The sequence below is a fragment of the Amblyraja radiata genome, chromosome 9 (assembly GCF_010909765.2).
Source record: "Amblyraja radiata isolate CabotCenter1 chromosome 9, sAmbRad1.1.pri, whole genome shotgun sequence".
NCBI classification, from domain to species: Eukaryota; Metazoa; Chordata; class Chondrichthyes; order Rajiformes; family Rajidae; genus Amblyraja; species Amblyraja radiata.
Genome location: NC_045964.1, coordinates 33,849,883 through 33,872,256, shown reverse-complemented (window position 1 = coordinate 33,872,256; position 22,374 = coordinate 33,849,883). Strand labels below are relative to the sequence as shown.

Below are 22,374 nucleotides of genomic sequence, written 5' to 3'. Positions count from 1 at the left end.
GTCGAGGTCACGACCCATGACCCGTACTGTTGCCACACAACGCCGTCTGGAGTACACGAGGTGAACATCAGGTAAACACATACTATGGCTGCCAGTACAGCTGGCCCTTCTTCTGTCCCAGCATCCGGACACCACACTCTGGTTCCACACTCGCGGACCCCGGGTCGTCTGTCCCTCTACGGTCGGGGGGGTGGGGGTGGGTTCGGGGAGGGTAAAGTGGGGGGGGGGAGTGGGGGTGGGGGGAGGGTCAGGGGGGGTGCTGGTGGTGCAGCGCGGTCAGTGACTCTGGATAGGCGGAGGGTCCAGACTGCCCAACTCTGCTGCAGCTGACGGGGGGACGTTGCCAGGTTTTCGTCCCCGTGTGTCCGCTGCCGACCCACAGCGCGGCCGCACAGAGGGAGACAGGGCGGAGGGCAGCCGTGGCCAGACAGCACTGACCCCGGAGGATACGCTCTTTCGGCTGATTACACCTTGCTCGTGTTCAGAGCAAAGATATTAGAGCATTTGGTACAGAGAGCTCAGTCACCATCCACAATTATTTACAGCGCAAAAATGGATAATTTCGGCGGTTTTTAAACAGGTAAAAAAGTACACGTTTCGTGTGTTAACAGTGTATGCGAGAGGCTGCCATGTCCTCCAGACGGATTGAGCTGCTCCGTGCGTCACGCCCTTTTGATCCGATGACCTTACGTGCAACCCCCCTATACACGAATACATTCAAGCCATCCACATATTTAAAGGAGAAAGTGTACAACATTTAGTGCAAGATATAACATTGAAGTCTGATAAAGTCCAATTAAAGATATACAGGTCTCCTTGATAGGAGGTCACTGTGGCTGATGTGAGGACCGTTCAGTTGTCACCGTATCCACTTTCTGCCTCATGTCCGACTGATCAAGTCTGTTCATGCACAGTAATAGTTCTTCCTCAGCTTAAAGACACGGATGTCAGTTAAGAACACGTTAGGAGTCAGGGTCCTGGAAAGATCTTAATATTTACAAAATGCCAACAGTGGCTGTGATGTTTGGTGGACTGTGTGGGTTGGGAGGACCCGTTGCTCCTCCCGTGCAGCAGGTGGCGAAGCACAGGACAAAGGGAGATGTTGTGGATACAGTTTATCCTGTCTGTAGACAGTCTGTGTGTGCAGTCAGATTCTGTGTGTGCAGCCATTTTGTGTTGTCTTGCTGCCAGCATTGAGTAATGTAACAAAGACTTCTGTTGTACCTTGAAAACTCTCAAGTTTTATGTAGAATGAGAAAACGAACACGAAAGTGGTGTCAGGAGTGGGATTCTTCGGTTTGCGTCCAAAGACCCAGATAAGAGTCTATTTCGAGACGGGACTCCGGCCCGGAGCAACAGCGGCTCCAGGGCCACGGCCAGCTCGGAGAAGAAGCGCCAACCTTATTTCAACTCCGCCTGCCCCGCTGGACCAATTGACAGCCCTGGACCGACAGGACACCGGCCCGGAGCAGCGGCGGCCCCAGGCCCACTGCCAGCATGGAGAAGAAGCGCCAATTCCAGCACAACCCAGCATCAACTCCCGAGGAACCCGCTCCCCGACCGGCCGGGAACCGCCAGCCGCACCCCCCGCCTGGCCAAACCCCCAGCACCGGCAAAAGCCAAGCACCAGCCATCAACGGGGACACACATAAAATGCTGCAGCAACTCAGCAGGACAGGCAGCATCCTCGGAGAAAAGGCATGGGTGACGTTTTGGGTCGAGGCTCTTCTCCAGCGATGTTGCCTAACCCGCCAAGCCACCGCAGCACCCCGTGTGCATCCCTGCTGATGACCAGTGCTCGGCCCCCTGCCGGCACCGAGGGGGACAACCGACAGCCAATGGACAAGGCAAGAGGCGCAGCTGACGATCTCCGGCCTGCCGGGGAACAGGCCCACCGAGAGCCAGAGCAGAGCCGGCTGCAAGCCCAGGGCCGCGTCCACTCTGGGCCGGCGCCCCTCCAGTCCAGGGCCGCCAGTCAATCCAGCGGAACAGGCAGAGCCGAGCTGGAGCCAGCGCTTCCCACCCCCCCGTGCTGTCCCTCAGCCAGCCTAGTAGGGCACGGGGCACCCAAGAGGGCACGGGGCACCCAAGAGGGGACTGGGCACCCGGGAGGGGACGGGGCACCCGGGAGGGGACGGGGCACCCGGGAGGGGACGGGGCACCCGGGAGGGGACGGGGCACCCGGGAGGGGACGAGGCACCCGGGAGGGGACGGGGCACCCGGGAGGGGAAGGGGCTGCCCAGCAGCAACTCAACAGTGCCTGAGATCCGGGCCCGATCAAGGACGAATCGCAGACCTACACGCACACACAGCTGCCGAGAATGTTTATAGCGAGTGTCCTATGACCTGACCATACGCAGTCGGAATACCGAACTCGCTTACTCGTTTCCTTTAGAAACGCATAAGGGACTTGCCAACGGCGGAGCGCACGCGCAGTAGCGCGTTATTTTCTCGATCTCGTGGCGCTAACGCGCATGCGCGGGGCTTTCAGCTGCGCCGACCGTTGCCGCGCATTTTGGGCGCGGTGACCGAGTGCGCGATGGCGCAGCAGACTAAAGACAGCTCTACCCCGGGCGCCGAGCTTTTAGACGCAAAGGACCCCTCATTGGCGGCCGACTTGATGGATCAGCGTGGTGCCGAGCCCGAAGCTTGTCGACCGAAGTGGTGAGCCTAGAGCCTAAAGTCCATCTGGGACCTTTCATGTCTCATGGGCAGGCGGCCTTTGCAAGGTTACACGCCCATCACCTCCACGGGAGACACGAAAGATTCCCGTCTCATTGCACGCCCTTTGCTCCGTCTCTGGGCCTGTAACCATTGTTGCAAAGGCTGCCTTCCCAGCACCTACACGAGAGACATAAACGGTCCCCGTCTCATGGCACGCCCTTTGCTCCGTCTCTAGGGGGCAACATTGGCATCAAAGCCTGCCCCCATCTCAGTTGCAAGCACCAGCCCATCCTAACGTGGTTGGATTTCCACAGCTGCCAAATTAAACTTAGAATTAACATTATTGAGGAACCGAACTTTCTAGCTGTGCATTTGTTGCCCATCTCTAAACATCACAACGCAAGAGGTGACCACGTATCCTTGGAGCGTAGGAGGTCGAGGGGATGATCTTACAGAGGCGTATAAGATCATTTGGGGAATGCGCAGGATCATTTATCCAGAGTAGGGGAATCAAAAACCGGGGGTTTAAGGCGAGGTGGGGAAAGATTTATTAGGAATCTGAGGAGCAACTTTTTCCACACAGTTCAGTGGATAAATGGAATGATCTGCCAGAGGAGGTAGTTAAGGCAGGTACTATAACAAAATGTAAGTGACATTTAGACAAGTACATAGAAAGGAAAGATTTAGAGGGTTATGGGCTAAACTCAGACAGGTGGAACTAGTGTAGAAGGAATTTTGGTCAGCATGGGCGAATAAGTGAGTTTGGTATTCTGTCTGCGCATGCCCAGGTCATAGGTCATTCGCGATAAACATTCTCGGCAGCTCAGCTGCTGTGTGTATACAGACCTGCGTTTCATCCATAGTCAGTATTGAACCCGGATCTATGGTGCTGCAAGCGCTGTTGAATTGCTACTGGATCGTCCCCTCCTGAGTGTCCCATCCCTGTCCGGGGTGACCCTGAACTGACGGGACACCGGCCCAGAGCAGTGGCGGCCCCAGGCTTACAGCCAGCGCAGAGAAGAAGCGCTAACTCCTGCTCAACTCTGCCTGTTCTGCCGGGTTAACCGACAGCCTTGGACAGACGGGACACCGGCCTGGAGCAGTGGCGGCCCCAGGCTTCCAGCCAGCGCAGACCGTCAGTCCAGGGCTGTCGGTTAACCCGGGGGTCAGGCAGAGTTGAGCTGGAGTTAGCGCTTCTTCTCCGTGATGGCTGTAAGCCTGGTGAAGTCACTGCTCCGGGCCGGTGTCTCGTCAGTCCAGGGTCACCCTGAACATCTCCGGCCGCCCCCAGACAGGGATGGGACACTCTGGATGGGAGGGGGACAATCCAGTAACAAATCAACAGCGCTTGCAGCGCCAGAGACCGGGTTCGATCCTGACTACGGATGAAACGCAGGTCTGTACACACACAGCAGTTCAGCTGCCAAGAATGTCTCTCCATCGGTCCAGTCTCTCCTGTCTCCCACTCGCATCTGCACCCTCTAGCTGTTACACCCCGCTCTCCCGCTGCCTGGCACCCCTGTTCCTCAGATTAAATATATTTTTACACATAAATTATGAATAAATATAAGAATTTATACACCGTTTATGCAGCCAGCGCTTCGTTTGCTTTTTCATTATCGCGAATGACTTTTGACAAGTCCCATGATTCCTTGCATTTTTCAGAATACCGAAATTGCTTATTAGGCTGATGGGTCTGTTTCTGTGCTGCATGAGCTCTGTAGTCTAACATAATTGATTAAATGATTCATGTGATGAATATTTATCAGATATATAAAATACATTGTATAGATATATAAAGGCATTTGTTCAGCAGCTTTATGGCTCTGGCTTTGCAATCTATTTAATGTTATTGATTGCTACTTTAATAACCTTTGCTATTTCTTCTTGGTGAAGTTTTGGTAAAAATCAGTTCTCAACCCTTGTTTGGTTGTGGTTTGCTGTGATGCTGAACGTTTTGAGGTGTGAAACTGTTAAGGTCACAGTTTTGAGATATGCAATTTACATACATGAAACAAGTATAATTGATACACAGTGTAAGAATGAGCAGAAGGAAATGTTTCTGTCCTCAAATTAAAGTTTAGAATTGCAAAGTTAATTGTTGGAAGAAATGTTTAGCAATTGGTTCCATTTTTTTTGTTCCAGCATTGAATTAAAAGAAGCAATGATAAAAGCTGAATTTGGGGATGGTTCAGAATATCAAAATGAACAATTGGTCGCCCATTGTGCCGTTGTTCCTGAGGGAGGTATGATGGTTTGTGTAAATTACCAAAGTTCTGACAAATTAGATATGGTGTCACACTGTCATGTTATCAAGGGAAATCTACAAAATCTTATCAAAATAGTAAATGATATAGAGGACTCATTCTATGCTGTGTGACTATTGCAGCTAAGATATTTTAATTTGGAACACTTAGCTAAAGAAATCGGCAAAATTGAAGTCTAATTATTTTTAATGTAATATATAAATTTAATTAGTGATCACTAATTACATTGAAAGCAGCATAATGAAAGTTTCTTTTATCCCATAATCTCCCTTTGTATACAAACACAAATGCATATCTTGCCCTTTTGAATACAGCTGGTTCTGTTATAATGCATGCTTCCATAGAGCAACAGGTGACGTTTCAGGTCAGTACCCTTCTTCAGACTTCAGCCAGAAGAAGGGTTTCTGACCGGAAATGTCATCAATCCATTTTCTTCAGGGAAGCTGCCAGACCAGCTGAGTTACTCCAGCATTTTGTGTCTATCTTTGAGATAAATCGGCATCTGCAGTTCATTTATATTATATTTCTATAAAACAATTTGGATCTAATGTGATTGAATTAGGGAACACGATTTGTATTACGTGGACTGAATTGGTCATAAGGTGATTTCAATCGGGAAATGAAAATTCATAATTAACTTGGCAATTAATAAGCAGAAAAAAATCTATCATGGGGAGTGGGAAAAACAGCTTGTATGTAACCGTCCCACAGTAATCAGATACTGCAGACCCCCATTTTTCAATGCACATAGCCATTGAAACTGACAGGTAAACACTTCTATTGACACCTGGCAATGTCGCCTTGCTAAACAATGTACTAAACAATGTACTTTTAACTTACAGTAGCAATAACAGAAATAAGCTTCTAACTGTTAAAAAGACCTTTATTTTGACAAATCCTGCAGAATAACTAACAGCTATTGCAATAATGAAACACTCTATCCCAAATCCGCTTTTCCCCAGTGACACAATGGTTTTTATAACATAATTTTCTGCAACCTAATGGTATGTTAGGAACACAACTTTTGAGACTACTACCTGTACAATACTGCAATTTACAAAACTATAGGTGGTAAAAATTTTAATAGTGCAAAATTAACTTGAAATCCTTGGCTATTAAATATGCATCTGTGGACATGTCTTTTTTCATGAAGGCCTTGGGCACATTCTTATATATCTTGTATAGGAAAGAACTGCAGATGCTGGTTTAAATCGAAGATAGACTCCAAATGCTGGAGTAACTGAGCGGGACAGGCAGCATCTCTGGAGAGACGGAATGGGTGACGTTTCGGGTAGAGACCCTTCAAACTGATGTCAGGGGAGTGTGCGGTACAGAGACAAAATGTAGTCAGAGACAGTAAGACTGGTAGGAGAACGGGACAGGGGGAGGGGATGGAGAGAGAGGGAAAGCAAGGGCTACTTGAAGTTAGAGAAGTCATTGTTCATATCACTGGGGTGTGATATGAGGTGCTGTTCCTCCAATTTGCGCAGGGCCTCACTCTGACAATGGAGGAGGCCCAGGACAGAAAGGTCAGTGTGGGAATGGGAGGGGGAGTTAAAGTGTTGAGCAACCGGGAGATCAGGTAGGTTTCGGCGGACTGAGTGGAGGTGTTCAGTGAAACGATCGCCGAGCCGGCGCTTCGTCTCGCCGACATACAGGAGACCACACTTGGAACAGCGGATTTAGTAGATGAAGTTGGAGGAGGTGCAACTGAACCTCTGCCTCACCTGAAAAGACTGTCTGGGTCCTTGGACGGAGTCGAGGGGGGAGGTATAGGGACAGGTGTTGCATCTCCTGCGGATGCTGGGGAAAGTACCTGGGGAGGAGGTGGTTTGGGTGCGAAGAGACGAGTTGATCAGGGAGTAACGGAGGGAACGGCCTCTGCGGAAAGCAGAAAGGGTGGAGATGGGAAGATGTGGCTCGTAATGGGATCCCGTTACAGGTGGCGGCTGATGGGGTGGAAGGTGAGGACAAGGGGGACTCTGTTCTTGTTACGAATAGGGGTGGAGGGGGAGCAAGAGCGGAGCTGCGGGATATTGAGGAGACCCTAGTGAGAGCCTCATATATAATGGAAGAGGGGAACTACAGTTCCCTAAAAAATGAGGGCATCTCCGATGACCTGGTATGGAACACCTCATCCTGAGCGCAGATGCGGCGTAGACGGAGGAATTGGGAGTCATGAATTTACAGGAAGCAGGATGGGAAGTAGTGTAGTCTACATAGCTACTGGAGTCAGTGGGGTTGTAATAGATGTCAGACTATCAGTTCATCAGAACTTGCCACAGAGACCGTTCCCTCTGCAACTCCCTGGTCAACTCGTCCCTTCCCATCCAAACCACCCCCTCCCCAGCCACTTTCCCCTGCATCCGCAGGAGATGCAATGCCTGTCCCTATTTCTGCCCCCTCGACTCCGTCCAAGGACCCCAACAGTCTTTTCAGGTGAGGCAGAGGTTCACTTGCACCTCCTCCAACCTCATCTACTGTATCTGCTGCTCCACGTGTGGACTCATGTATATTGGCGAGACCAAGCGCAGACTCGGCAATCGTTTCGCTCGACTCAATCCGTCACCATTCCTTCTCTCCAGAGATGCTGCCTGTCCCACTCAGTTACTCCAGCATTTTGTGTCTACTTGTATATCTTCCTCTGTACACCTTTTATTCCCTTTAGACTGAGCTTAGAGTTGAGTAAATTTGGGACTTTGGTGTTGAAAAATGTTAATTATAATTTTCACAATATCTTATTCAGAATGCATGCCAAACCTTGTATTTATTGAAATGTTAGGGTTTTATTTCCATGCAAACATGTTTTATTAAAATTGAGATCTTTCGTTAAACATCCCTTGTCGTTCAGATGTAGACAACAATAAGACACAAAAGGTTAATGCTGAGGACCTTCTCAAGATTTCCTATGTAAACGCAAGAAATGTTCTTTCGGCTGTGAGGCCAGTAAGTAGCCTCAAAATGGCAGACTACATGTACCCTGATTTGCCGATTACTAAACATAGAGAACAGGTAGGAATAACCTTCATGTTGTACTATTTATTCTAATTACTGTATCATCATGAAATACTGAATGCTGATGAGTAGTCATTATTGTAAACAAGGCTTCTCATCTGGTAAAATATAAAACTCCCAACCTTTTTGTTGCACTTGTGCTTAAAATATGTTGTTTTGCAATTGCAGTTAGTTAATCTCGTTGAAAATAATTCGATTGTCATCATCTGCGGTGCTACTGGCAGTGGCAAGAGTACACAACTACCACAATATATTCTTGAACACTACTTAAAAAAACATGCATTCTGCAATATTGTAGTGACTCAGCCACGAAAAATTGGAGCAATCAGTATTGCCCGGTGGATCTGCAAAGAACGTTGTCTGACAATTGGAGGCCTGGTTGGCTATCAGGTATATTGGTGTTTTTGTTTTTTATTTTTAAACTTCGTAGTTTCATTTAAGTTGTTTAGGAAATTATTTTCTGGAATGTTGTATCATGACTGATTAAAGCTAACTAGTATTGAATAAAATGCTGAATTAGCTTTTCATAATATTTGCGATAAATTTCTCAAACATGTGAATATTTTAAATTGACTGGTCTATAATTTTTTTTTTTTTTTTAAGTATGTATACTTAGCATGTTTAATGGCTCTTTCTGAAGAAGGACAGTTTTTATCCGTCTCTCGGTAAGATGACATTAAACAGGAAAGAATGCAGAGATGATTTGCGTGATGGTGCCAGGATTTGATGGACTGAGCTATAGGATGGGCAAGCTATGACGTTATTGCTTGGAGTGCAACAGGCTGAGGGGTAATCTTACAGCGATGTATGAAATCATGAGGGAAATAGATAGGGTAAATGCACTCAGTTGATTACCCAGAGTAGGAGAATCGAGAACCAGAGGACATAAGTGAGAGATATAAGATTTACTCGTTCTGCATTCCTGTCAGCTCCCTTCAGAATCTACAGTTTGCTTGCTACTTGGTGTTAATTTACAGCGGCCAATTAATTTACCAAACTGAATGTATTTTGGATGTGGAAGGAAACCTAAGGCTAAAAGGAATCCATGTAGAACGTACAAACTTTACACAGCACCAGAAGTCAGGAATGAACATGGATCACAAGATATTGGACAACATTTCTACTGGTCATGTAACTGTATCATAGCTATTTAAGTTCCCTCAAAAAAAATTCGGGCAACTTGGTAGCAGAAAATGAAAATGAGAAAATTGATTTCAGAAACTTTTCTTAAGAAAATAACTTTTTGTGGAGTGATACTTAGAAGTATAACTTTATTTGTGCAACTGGAGCATTGTTAGAAGTACAGGCATCCAGGCAATGAGGGAATATATCACATTACAGACGTGCCTTATGGTGGAAAAAAAAATTGGAAAATCAATAAGTAAATTCGTCACTAAATACTCTGCATTTGAGTTGTTTTTGTTGACACATGTAGCTTGTTTTCACTAATTGCCAGGATGTACATAGTACAATATTCCTTTAAGGTGAGGGGGCAAAGATTTAATAGAACCTACGGGGCAACGTGTAACACAGAGGGTAATGGGTATATAGCACAAGCTGCCGGAGGAGGTAGTTGAGGCAAGTATTATCAAAACATTTAAGAGATGTTTGACAGGTACATGGATAGGATAAGTTTAGAGGGATATGGGCCGTGAGGGCAGGTGGGACTAGTATAGATGGGCATGTTGGTCGGAAGAACCCGTTTCCAGCTGTGTGACTCTTAAGATTAACAGATGAAAAAAAATGTTGAACTTCAGGGGTATGGGTTAGATCAACAGAAAACATACATGGGATGAAGTGCCTAAACATTTTTTAGGAAATGAAGCTTTAAAGGCATTATCTCATGGAGGTAGACACAATAGGCTGGAGTAACTCAGCGGGACAGGCAGCATCTCTGACAGGCAGCATCTCTGGAGAGAAAGAAAGGGTGACGTTTCGGGTCGAGACCCTTCTTCTTCGGACTGATTGACTCATGGAGGTCTCTCAGTAGACAGATTGCTTAATAATTATGCACCATTACTGTTAGATTTATAATAGTATTAGTACTGAAATAAGACATCTTTCTTGACTATTCTGACCACGCAAGAGATTTTATCCCCCATAAGTCTTTTTCCCAGGGACTGGGCGCCTATATATATCATGAAATTATAAGGCTAATTAAATTTTATCTTTTGTGTCTCAAGGATAAGGAAATAAGATAGAAATGATGCTTGAACTATACAACATCCCAGTTAAATTAGTAATAGAAGTGCAATGATCTCTGCATTGGGCAGTGGTCGTGTTCCTATAAATAGCCTGTAATACAAAGCTACGTCAACTGTGCATGTGCAATTTGAAGAAGAAATAATGTTTTCATTTACTTTTTTAAACAAAAGCCTCACAAGAGCGAATTTTATTCCATGTTTCAATTTTGAGTAATGATTTTGTGAATTCTAAGGGCATGAACGACTGTAATGCAATGGTTACCAGTGCCTGTAATAATTTTCCTACCAAATTTGCAATGGGTTTATTGACCTTGGAGAAAGTCCCTTTAGCTTTACCAGAATGATTCCTCCACTCCAAAGATTAAATTAATTACTTCAGCATTTTGTGTGTGTCTAATTGTAGCAAAGACCATTTTAAAATGACCGTGGGGAATAGAAATGGGGTGGTATTGGACAATTGGAGTTAAATTTGCAGCAATTATGTATAAATGTACACCTTGCTGGCTTAGACTTAACTGTGCTACCATGCAATAAAATAATACCATGTTGGTTCTTATAAAGTAATTATTTTGTTGCTGAAGTCTTTTTTCATAAATTGATTATTTCTCTTTTTATTCTCAAAATAAGGTTGGATTAGAAAAAGAAGTGGGTTTGGACACACAACTTACATATGTGACAACAGGCGTTCTACTTCAAAAAATTGTAAACGCAAAAAGTTTGATTCAATTTACACACATCTTCATTGATGAAGTAGGGAATATTTAATCAACTTTCTCATCCCTTTATGTCAGAGCATGATTTTAAGTTGTACTGTGCGTATCTTATTAAACATGTACCTTTTATCAATTAATAACTATATTTACTGAAAGAAAGGATAATGTAATCCCTTACATGAATTAATGAATATGTTTATTGGCCAAGTATGTACACATGTAAGGAATTTGCCTTGGTGCTCGCAAGTAACAACATGACATAAAATTAAACTCTACCGTGACTGCCCGCTTCCTTGGGTGGAGTTGAGGGAGGAGGTATAGGGACAGGTGTTGCATCTCCTGCGGTTGTAGGGGAAAGTACCTGGCGAGGAGGTGGTTTGTGTGTGAAGGGATGAGAACCAGGGAGTTGTGGAGGGAATTGTCTCAGCGGAAAGGGGTGGAGATGGAAAGATGTGACTAGTGATGAGATCCCGTTGGAGACGGAGAAAATATCAGAGGATTATGTGCTATATGCGAAGGCTGATGTAGTGAAAGGTGAGGACTATGGGGACTCTTGTCCCTGTTGCGACTGGGGGGAGAGGGAGCAAGAGCGGAGCTGCGGGATACCGAAGACACCGGTGTGAGGGCCTCGTCTATGATGGAAGAGGGGAATCCCCGTTCCCTAAAGAATGAGGACATCTCGGATTTCCTGATTTAGAACATCTCATCTTGGGTGCAGATGCGGAGTACATGGAGGAATTAGATGGATCTGCTATTGAAAAAGATTGGGCCAAATCTAATTTGAGCCTTAGCTACAATTTCTGCCTTCTGCCCAGTACTTCTGATTCATCTCTGGTGTAAAATGTATCTTGGTCTTAAAAGTATTTCATGATTCGGGCTTTGCAGCGTTCTCCTTGCAAGAGGACTGAAAATACATATTCCTGATGATTTATCTTTGAGTTTTTGGTACTAATATTAAACGTGTGCCTACTACTGGATTAAGGCTGGAATTGATCTTTTAAGTTCAAATAATGTTAATGAGTAAATAGAGGTGGTTTTACATAGCTGAAAGAGATCACTGCAATGAAAAAATGTCTTATCAAATTTTAAGGAAAGTTTGATAGTATGCAAAAATGAACCTCTGATTAATTAGTGTTATCACATCTAGGTGCATGAGCGCAGTGAAGACATGGATTTATTGTTGTTGATTGTTCGTAAACTGCTACGTACTAATTCGCGGTCTATTAAGGTGAGCTGATACAATATAACTCCCTCAAGGATAGAAATATATCTGTTGCATACAAGTCATTGCAAATAGGTTATCTGGAGGAGCATATCTGATCATAATCAAAGGAACATACATAATCCATAAGGCTCTGTCTTCCACCATCCCTGTTCTCCAGTTTAAGTTTGCCAATCTTTATTATTTTTACTAGATAATAGAATCATATGTTTGATATGGTAACTCCTAAACATACAGAAATGTTCACAGAAGCATAACACAGTTACAATATCGAAAGAGGCTTGGAAAGTCCAAATAGTCTATGGAAAGCATTCCAGCCTCATTTCCTCTCATAACCCTGCCGATTCATTTCCTCCACAGGCTTGCCCAGCTCCCTTTATGCAGACCGTCACTAATCACCTTCATTCCGAGTCCTCTAGTTGTGCCAGTACCCCTCACTGGTCTGCGGCACTACCGTATGCTGTGTAAATCCTGTCCTGGTTTAACTTGGCAAAATGCAACACCTCTCACCTGCCAAAATTAAATTCCACCTGCCCTTCCTTTACCCACTTCCGCAGATCATCAAGATTTGATTTTGATTTTATTAGGGACAGTGCATATTAATAAAACATTTGCATGTAATATGCAAGATTGTAGCCAGTGGCTAATTTCCATCTTTAGTCCCATACAAAAATAAACACATCCCAAACAAGGTAAAAAAACAAAAGACAAAAACAAAAACAAAACAACAATATGGTTTAGCCTGCAGTCAACATAGAATAAATAACAAATACTCAACTTAGATAACTCTACATAGCACTATAACATCAATTTTGGTGTAATCTGAAAACTCCCTAACCGTGTTAACAAAATTGTCATCCAGATTGTTAATATACTTGGCAAACAACAGTTGAGCCAGTTCTGATCCCAGTGGCACACAACTGGCCACAGGCCTCCAATCTGAATAACCGCCAATCACTACTACCCTCTGACTCCTCCCAAGCTAATTTTATATCCAGTTGGCCAGCTCGCCCTAAATCCTAATGAGAATAATTTCCAGGACGTGCTTAACAAATTCCGCCTATCAAAGGCAATCCTAGTCCATACGGGGGATGTTGGAATCACCTACTATTACCACCTTAGAAACATAGAAACATAGAAATTAGGTGCAGAGTAGGCCATTCGGCCCTTCGAGCCTGCACCGCCATTCAATATGATCATGGCTGATCATCCAACTCAGTATCCCGTACCTGCCTTCTCTCCATACCCTCTGATCCCCTTAGCCACAAGGGCCACATCTAACTCCCTCTTAAATATAGCCAATGAACTGGCCTCGACTACCCTCTGTGGCAGGGAGTTCCAGAGATTCACCACTCTCTGTGTGAAAAAAGTTCTTCTCATCTCGGTTTTAAAGGATTTCCCCCTTATCCTTAAGCTGTGACCCCTTGTCCTGGACTTCCCCAACATCGGGAGCAATCTTCCTGCATCTAGCCTGTCCAACCCCTTAAGAATTTTGTAAATTTCTATAAGATCCCCTCTCAATCTCCTAAATTCTAGAGAGTATAAACCAAGTCTATCCAGTCTTTCTTCATAAGACAGTCCTGACATCCCAGGAATCAGTCTGGTGAACCTTCTCTGCACTCCCTCTATGGCAATAATGTCCTTCCTCAGATTTGGAGACCAAAACTGTACGCAATACTCCAGGTGTGGTCTCACCAAGACCCTGTACAACTGCAGTAGAACCTCCCTGCTCCTATACTCAAATCCTTTTGCTATGAAAGCTAACATACCATTCGCTTTCTTCACTGCCTGCTGCACCTGCATGCCCACTTTCAATGACTGGTGTACCATGACACCCAGGTCTCGCTGCATCTCCCCTTTTCCTAGTCGGCCACCATTTAGATAATAGTCTGCTTTCCTGTTTTTGCCACCAAAATGGATAACCTCACATTTATCCACATTATACTGCATCTGCCAAACATTTGCCCACTCACCCAGCCTATCCAAGTCACCTTGCAGTCTCCTAGCATCCTCCTCACAGCTAACACTGCCCCCCAGCTTCGTGTCATCCGCAAACTTGGAGATATTGCCTTCAATTCCCTCATCCAGATCATTAATATATATTGTAAATAGCTGGGGTCCCAGCACTGAGCCTTGCGGTACCCCACTAGTCACTGCCTGCCATTGTGAAAAGGACCCGTTTACTCCTACTCTTTGCTTCCTGTTTGCCAGCCAGTTCTCTATCCACATCAATACTGAACCCCCAATGCCGTGTGCTTTAAGTTTGTATACTAATCTCTTATGTGGGACCTTGTCGAAAGCCTTCTGGAAGTCCAGATACACCACATCCACTGGTTCTCCCCTATCCACGCTACTAGTTACATCCTCGAAAAATTCTATAAGATTCGTCAGACATGATTTACCTTTTGTAAATCCATGCTGACTTTGTCCAATGATTTCACCACTTTCCAAATGTGCTGCTATCCCATCTTTAATAACTGACTCTAGCAGTTTCCCCACTACCGATGTTAGACTAACTGGTCTGTAATTCCCCGTTTTCTCTCTCCCTCCCTTCTTAAAAAGTGGGGTTACGTTTGCTACCCGCCAATCCTCAGGAACTACTCCAGAATCTAAAGAGTTTTGAAAGATTATTACTAATGCATCCACTATTTCTGGAGCTACTTCCTTAAGTACTCTGGGATGCAGCCTATCTGGCCCTGGGGATTTATCGGCCTTTAATCCATTTAATTTACCCAACACCACTTCCCGGCTAACCTGGATTTCACTCAATTCCTCCAACTCCTTTGACCCGCGGTCCCCTGCTATTTCCGGCAGATTATTTATGTCTTCCTTAGTGAAGACGGAACCAAAGCACCTTATTGCTCTTCTGATATATTTGTTCCTCTAATTCCTGTTAACTTTTGGGGGGCCCTGTGATATAATCTAATCAAGGTGATTACCCCCTTATTTCTAAATTCCACGCCTATAGCCTAATTGGTAGAATTATCCTTGGTCACAGAAATTTTATGCCATTTGTATGAAAGCATTGCTTTGGCACCCAAACAAATACTCCCTTTATAATTCTGCAACTTACAAAAGAGATACAAAGATAAGGAGGAATTTCTTTAGTCAGAGGGTGATGATTCTGTGGAGTTTGGTTGTCTGTCAAAGGCAAGACATTGGATCGTTTTAAAACCGAGATAAATACGTTTTTGATGAGTGAAGACCAAAGATTACAGGGAGAAGGCAGGAGAATGGTGGAATAGATTCAATGGGTCGAATCTTTTTACTATACTTTGTATCTTTTCCTTTATCTATTGAATTTGACTCGATTGTATTGATGTATAGTATATCTGATGTGATTGGATAGCATGGAAAAACAAACCTTTTTACTGTATCACAGCACATGTGACAATAATAAATATAAACCAAAGTTTTCAATGTTCTTTCTCTACACAACATTACAAGTTGGCATGTCTTGTAAAACATTCTGGATTTAATCTATTATGTATTTCATGGAAACTTGGCTCCGACTCGAAATCAATGTTTCTTCATTGCAGGTGATCTTAATGTCTGCGACCATTAATTGCATGGAGTTTGCAGACTATTTTGCAGTGCCGTTCCATAATAGCCTGACCCCAGCATATGTATTCCAGGTAGAGGGAGCCCCGTATACCATTGATGAATATTATCTCGATGATCTCCAACATCTCATTCACTACCCGGTGAGACTACTTTGAAAGAAAATCTTGAATGTAGTTTATTTCGACAAAGTAACATTCCTTTCTTTGATTTTCTGAAAATGATCACACAGGACTACATAATTTAACTTCAATGTTTTAAATTTGATTTAACAACTAATGTGTAACTAGTCATCTTATGACATTTTGGCTGAGGCCTCAATTTAACAAAATGGTTCGAGTTGAGAATATGTGTAAACGTATGTAAACTGGCCGCCTTTAAATAGCTTATCAGCTAATTTTTAGCGGTTCACAGGTTATAGGAGTAGAATAGGTCATTCGGCCCATCGAATCTACATGCAATCATGGCTGATCTCTGCCTCCTAATCCCGTTTTCCTGCCTTCTCCCCATAACCCTTGACACACGTTCTGATCAAATTTTTGTCTATTTCTGCCTTAAAAATACTGACTTGGTCTCCACAGCCCTCTGTGGCAATGCGTTCCACAGATGAACTACCCTCTTACTAAAGAAGTTCCCCATCGCATCTTTTCTAAAAGAGCGCCCTTTAATTCTGAGGCTATGACCTTTGGTCCTAGACTCTCCCACCAGTGGAAACATCCTTTCCATATCCACTCCATCTATGCCTTTCATTATTCTGTAAGTTTCAATGAGGTCCCCACTCAACCTTCCAAACTCCAGTGAGTAGAGGCCCAGTGTTGTCAAACGCTCATCATATACTAACCTACTAATTCCTGGAATGATTCTTGTAAACCTCCGCTGGACCCTCTCCAGAACCAGTACATCCTTCTTCAGATATGGGGCCCCAAATTTGCAAGGGCTTTCCCCTATAGGTTTTAGTAGTTTGCTGACCAAGCAAATTTTGTTGTATAATAAATGTTGTGAAAAATTACTAATGCTGCAAATATTGATGATAACAACTTAACACAAGGGCCCCTTAATAGCCTGAGCAAGAAGGAAGAGGGAGGCAGTCAGAGGAATCAGGAGTGCTGACTGTCAGAGAGGTGTCAGAAGAGAAGATTTTGAAACTGAATCTTAATTGATGTATTTTCCAATAAAACACCAGTATTATTGACTCATTTAAATAACAAGTAAACCTTTTGGCTGAATATGACTATTCCCTACTACCTTTCCAAGAAAAAGTTGCATCACGGCCTGGTTCACTATATAGACTTGCGTACATTATTTTTGACATTGCACTACTATTATCTATTTGTCTGTTTTTATGTGTGTGTGTGTATACTGAACTTATTTTGTTTATTATGGGTTTTAAGGAGTAATATGTTTGCATAAATGTTGTACTGATGCAAGTAAGAATTTCAGGACATATGGCAATAAAACATTCTTGATTCTTGAAACATGGAATAGCAATTCTAAATTTAATTATCTTAGTTTTTAAGTTACCTCACATTATAGGAATATGAATACTTTATTGTCACATGTGACTAGACACAGTGAAATTATTTGCTTGCATACACAATGTATACAAATAGCAGCCACCTACGGCACTGACAAAGTTGCAAAGCACACCGGCTCCCCCTTTTGTCCATCCCCCCCAACAGTTCACACACGCCGGGTACCCAATTGTCCATTGTTCTCCCTCACAGCAGTTCCACCCACGCCAGGTCCTCCATTGTCCTTCCACTCCCCCCTCATGGTGGTGCTCCACGCTCTCATCGACTGCGGGTAGACCCGTGAGGCATCGCCACCACGAGGCTTCACCACCACCGAGGCCCCATCGTCACAAGTCTTCACCGCTGTCGACGCCCTACTTCACTCCTCCATGGTTCTGACCAAGGCCCCAGCTGCGGGCTCCGTCGGCCAATACGTCGACTCGGACTCCTACCTGCAAGGCCCTGGCCGGGCCCCCTACCCGGGCTTCTATGCGGCGATCCGGGAGGCATCAAGATCGCGGCGCCTCGATAAAGACCTCCGGCTGCATTCCGTCGGGAAGCCTTCTGGCTGCGCGGCCCATCAGGAAGATGTATGTATGATCCTTGTCACTTAAATCCTAGGTTGCACCTTCATTTACCAATGATCCAAAAATTGCCCCTGAAGTCTACAATATAGCTGAAACTCTGATCCTCTATTTTGATGAATTAGAAAGTGAACAAAGTGGGTAAGCGACAATTCAGGAATTTTATTTTATTTGGTTGCTGCAGTAGTTTTGTCTACTGCCTCTTTATCAGTGAGTTGTTGTACATTATTATGTACTTAATAATAATAATAATAATATATCTTTATTGTGATTGCACAGAGGTACAACGAGATTTGGAATGCAACTTCCATCTGATGTAATAAGTTAATTAGCGAAAAATTTAGACATCCAGAGAAGCAAGATTAAAAAAACCAGTTAAAGCAGTATAAAGTGCAAATAGGTTTGTGCCGGGTCGATGTGCGACATGACCATCCGAGGGAGACAGTTCATGGGGGGGGGGGGGGGCCCTCAGCAGGACCGGTTCAGAGCAGCTATAGCTCTGGGGATGAAGCTTAATGTCTGAAGCAAATATTAATGAGTGTATTAACGTATCATTTAATTTTAATAGATCGACAGGAATGAACTTGACCCGTGGCAGTGTATTAGTATTTTTGCCAGGTACTTTTTAAACATTGTCTCAAGAAATGATCAGCCCAATCCCAACTAATGAGAGTTCCAAGCATATTTAGAGGGCAAATGTTGAATTCCTAAAGTATTGATTTTAAACCACAGAGTCAGATAGTTATTTATGTGAGTAGGAGCTGTTCGTGTTTCAAAAGGCCTTGGGAAGCTGTAGAATTAATCTATATCTCGGTTCTGAAACCAGTGAAACTCAAAACAGACCAAGGATGATTTATGGTAGACGAAAATGCTGGAGAAACTCAGCGGGTGAGGCAGCATCTATGGAGCGAAGGAAATAGGCAACAAAACCCTTCTTCAGTGATGTGAGGGTGGGGGGGGGGGGGGCGGGAAGTAGAAAGGAAGAGGAGGAGCAGGTGGGCTGAGGGAGAGCTGAGAAGGGGAGGAGAAAGTAAGGACTACCTGAAGTCAATGTTCATACCGCTGGGGTGCAAACTGCCCAAGTGAAATATGAGGTGCTGCTCCTCCAACTGGTCCTCACTCTGGCCATGGAGGGGGCCGAGGACAGAAAGGTCGGATTCAGAATGGGAGGGGGAGTTGAAATGGTGAGCCACCTGGAGATCAGCTTGGTTATTGCGAACCGAGCGCAGGTGTTCGGCGAAGCGATCGCCAAGCCTACGCTTGGTCTCACCGATGTAGAGCAGCTGACATCTAGAGCAGCGGATGCAACAGATGAGGTTGGAGGAGGTGCAGGTGAACCTCTGCCGCACCTGGAAAGACTGCTTGGATCCTTGAATGGAGTCGAGGGGAGAGATAAAGCGACAAGTGTAGCATTGTCGCTATAGGAGCAGGGAGGCTCTACTGCAGTTGTACAGGGTCTTGGTGAGACCACACCTGGAGTATTGCGTACAGTTTTGGTCTCCAAATCTGAGGAAGGACATTATTGCCATAGAGGGAGTGCAGAGAAGGTTCACCAGACTGATTCCTGGGATGTCAGGACTGTCTTATGAAGAAAGACTGGATAGACTTGGTTTATACTCTCTAGAATTTAGGAGATTGAGAGGGGATCTTATAGAAACTTACAAAATTCTTAAGGGGTTGGACAGGCTAGATGCAGGAAGATTGCTCCCGATGTTGGGGAAGTCCAGGACAAGGGGTCACAGCTTAAGGATAAGGGGGAAATCCTTTAAAACCGAGATGAGAAGAACTTTTTTCACACAGAGAGTGGTGAATCTCTGGAACTCCCTGCCACAGAGGGTAGTCGAGGCCAGTTCATTGGCTATATTTAAGAGGGAGTTAGATGTGGCCTTTGTGGCTAAGGGGATCAGAGGGTATGGAGAGAAGGCAGGTACGGGATACTGAGTTGGATGATCAGCCATGATCATATTGAATGGCGGTGCAGGCTCGAAGGGCCGAATGGCCTACTCCTGCACCTAATTTCTATGTTTCTATGTTTCTATTTCTTACGGTTGCAAGGGAAAGTGCCCGAAGATGGGGTGGTTCGGGTGGGAAGGGACGAATTGACCAGGCAGTTACGGAGGAAAGCAGACGTGAGGAGATGGGAAGATGTGGCAAGTGGTGGGGTCACGTTGGAGGTGGCGAAAATAATGGAGGATTATTTGTTGTACGTGACGGCTGGCAGGGTGGAAGGTGAGGGCAAGGGGGACTCTGCCCTTGTTACGAGTGGGGGGATGGGGAGTGAGAGTAGAGTCAAGGGGTATAGAAGAGACCCTGGTGAGAGCCTCATCTATGGTAGAAGAGGGGAACCCCCGTTCCCTGAAGAATGAGGACATCTCCGATGCCCTGGTGTGGAACACCTCATCCTGGGTGCAGATGCGGCGTAGACGGAGGAATTGGGAGTAGGGGATGGAGTCCTTACAGGAAGCAGGGTGGGAAGAAGTGTGGTCCAGATAGCCATGAGAGTCAGTGGGTTTATAGTGGATGTCGGTTAGGAGTCTATCACCTGCGATGGAGATAGTGAGGTCAGGAAATGGTAGGTAAATGTCGGAAATGGTCCAGGTGTATTTGAGTGCCGGATGGAAATTAGTGGTGAAATGGATGAAGTTAGTGAGTTGTGTGGGTGCAGGAAGTAGCACCAATGCAGTCGTCGATGTAGCGGAGGTAGAGTTTGGGGATAGGGTCACGGTACGCCTTGAACAAGAATTGTTCGACGTACCCTACAAAGAGGCAGGCATAGCTAGGGCCCATTTGCGTGCCCATAGCTACGCCTTGTATTTGGAAAGGATAATTTATGCTAGAATCTGCTTTCTAACATATTGGAAATGTGATTTGGCTGCTATTCTTATTATCTGAACATATCAAGTTAGTAATTTGCTTGTCACTGCCAATGTAACTTCACTTTAACATATTTTATTAACTTTATGTGTTGCGATTTTTATTTTAATTTTTCCGACGTGGTTGTTGTCAGGTAAAATTATTTTAAATGAATCGTTGTCCTTGCTTCTATACTAGGACAGCTGTAGTATTCAAATTGCAGATGTCTATGACTTGCTTGACGACCTTTTCGTTTTAATGTCGTTAATCACAAATTTGGTCTTGTTACTTGATATTATTGAACACCTCTAATCATTCGAAAATTTTAAAGTCAGATTACTTTGCATATTACCATTGTTTTTGTTATCTTACACAGTAAAATAAAATTTAAAAAAAAGTATTCTGGTGGGTAATTTTTGTCTCAATGTTCATTCTCTCTTACACTGCCACTTGACATCTTCCTTTTCTTTTCTATCATAACATTTCTTAAGGTTTGGCAGAAATAAATTACATGTATGAGGTCCTCACATCAATGGTTCAGAAGAGGTAAGGTTTTTTTTGGTAATTTTTACCATAACATGTATCGAAAACCCCCCCAAAGTTTTTAGTCTACTTGCTTAAAGATTTAAAGTTTTTAATCTACTTGCTTAGTTACTCAACAACTGTTTTCTATAAATTTAAAGGTATCTTGAGAGATGTATCTGCCTTAAAGGCTGTATAGGGCCATTCTTAGTCACATGTGTGAGCAAACATGAAAAATTGTGGAATACATCTCTTCTAATTCTGAAAGCATTACAGGTATATTGTTTTGTGCTGTGTATATGACTTTTTTTTTGTTGAAATTTATCAAATGGAATTTTTATGTTATGCTGACAATGTTTGTTTAGGGTCAGAGGTCAAATATGAATGGTCACGTGTGGCCTCACATGGAAGCATTTCTTTCATAACTAAGTTTAAAGAAAAAATTAAAGATATAGTTCTGTAGGTAGGAAAATAGCAATGAATAAGATTAATCTCTTACAAGAATCTTTTAATGGATTACTTTATGTGATGACATCTGGTCATGTGTGTGACATTTTGGTTCACTTTCCAAAGAATGGCCCTATAGAATCTTCTTATCGAGTCCACACACAAGATTAGAAGTTGTTCAGCTAGAACTGAACACACTCTCGGCATCAGCATACAATGGTGTCTGACTTGTCGCTTCTTGTGCGTGGTGGTGGAAAGATTGGTGGAATCAGGGCTGCGACGTGAACGCTCTTTCCTTGACCCCACCCTATAGAATGCAAGCCTTTGTAAACCGCAAGTGCTGCTGACACAATGTATTGATATTTGAAACTAGTACAACTCTCTCAATGTATTTCAGTATCCATCTCTTCATTGTAGGCAATAAAAATGATCCAGTATTGTGAAACTGCAACATATTTAATATTTTACATTTATTTATATGCATTGCTTTTGGGCTCACTTCAATGTTTTCCTGCTATATTGATTTTCTGGAATGTTTTTACACCAATCAAATTGGGAAAGAGAGTGATGAAAACTTTATAACAAAGAAGGAGCTTTATACATGAAAACAAATAACTACAGATGCTGGTTAATCCTTAAAATGGCACAAAGTGTAGGAGTAATTTGGTGGGCCAGGCAGCATCTCTCGAGAACATGGACAGGTGATTTTTTTGGTTGAAACCCTTCTGAATCTCATCTTGACCTGAAACGTCACCTTTCCATGCTCTCCAGAGATGTTGCCCGTCCTGCTGAGTTACTCCTGCACTTTATA

General features: G+C 44.1%; 1 protein-coding gene across 1 annotated transcript in view; it reads left to right on the top strand.

Annotated features, from left to right (window-relative positions):
• The first annotated feature begins 2,206 nt into the window (after nucleotides 1–2,206).
• The window catches only part of tdrd9 (tudor domain containing 9), a 118,028-nt gene continuing 97,860 nt past the window's right edge, over nucleotides 2,207–22,374 (top strand). The window contains exons 1-10 of the mRNA XM_033027051.1: nucleotides 2,207–2,664; nucleotides 4,810–4,910; nucleotides 7,783–7,943; nucleotides 8,115–8,336; nucleotides 10,778–10,900; nucleotides 12,011–12,091; nucleotides 15,625–15,789; nucleotides 17,779–17,882; nucleotides 18,310–18,359; nucleotides 21,086–21,140. Of these exons, the coding sequence (XP_032882942.1) occupies nucleotides 2,540–2,664; nucleotides 4,810–4,910; nucleotides 7,783–7,943; nucleotides 8,115–8,336; nucleotides 10,778–10,900; nucleotides 12,011–12,091; nucleotides 15,625–15,789; nucleotides 17,779–17,882; nucleotides 18,310–18,359; nucleotides 21,086–21,140 (1,187 nt within the window). The 5' untranslated portion in view covers nucleotides 2,207–2,539. The remainder of the gene's footprint in view (nucleotides 2,665–4,809; nucleotides 4,911–7,782; nucleotides 7,944–8,114; nucleotides 8,337–10,777; nucleotides 10,901–12,010; nucleotides 12,092–15,624; nucleotides 15,790–17,778; nucleotides 17,883–18,309; nucleotides 18,360–21,085; nucleotides 21,141–22,374) is intronic.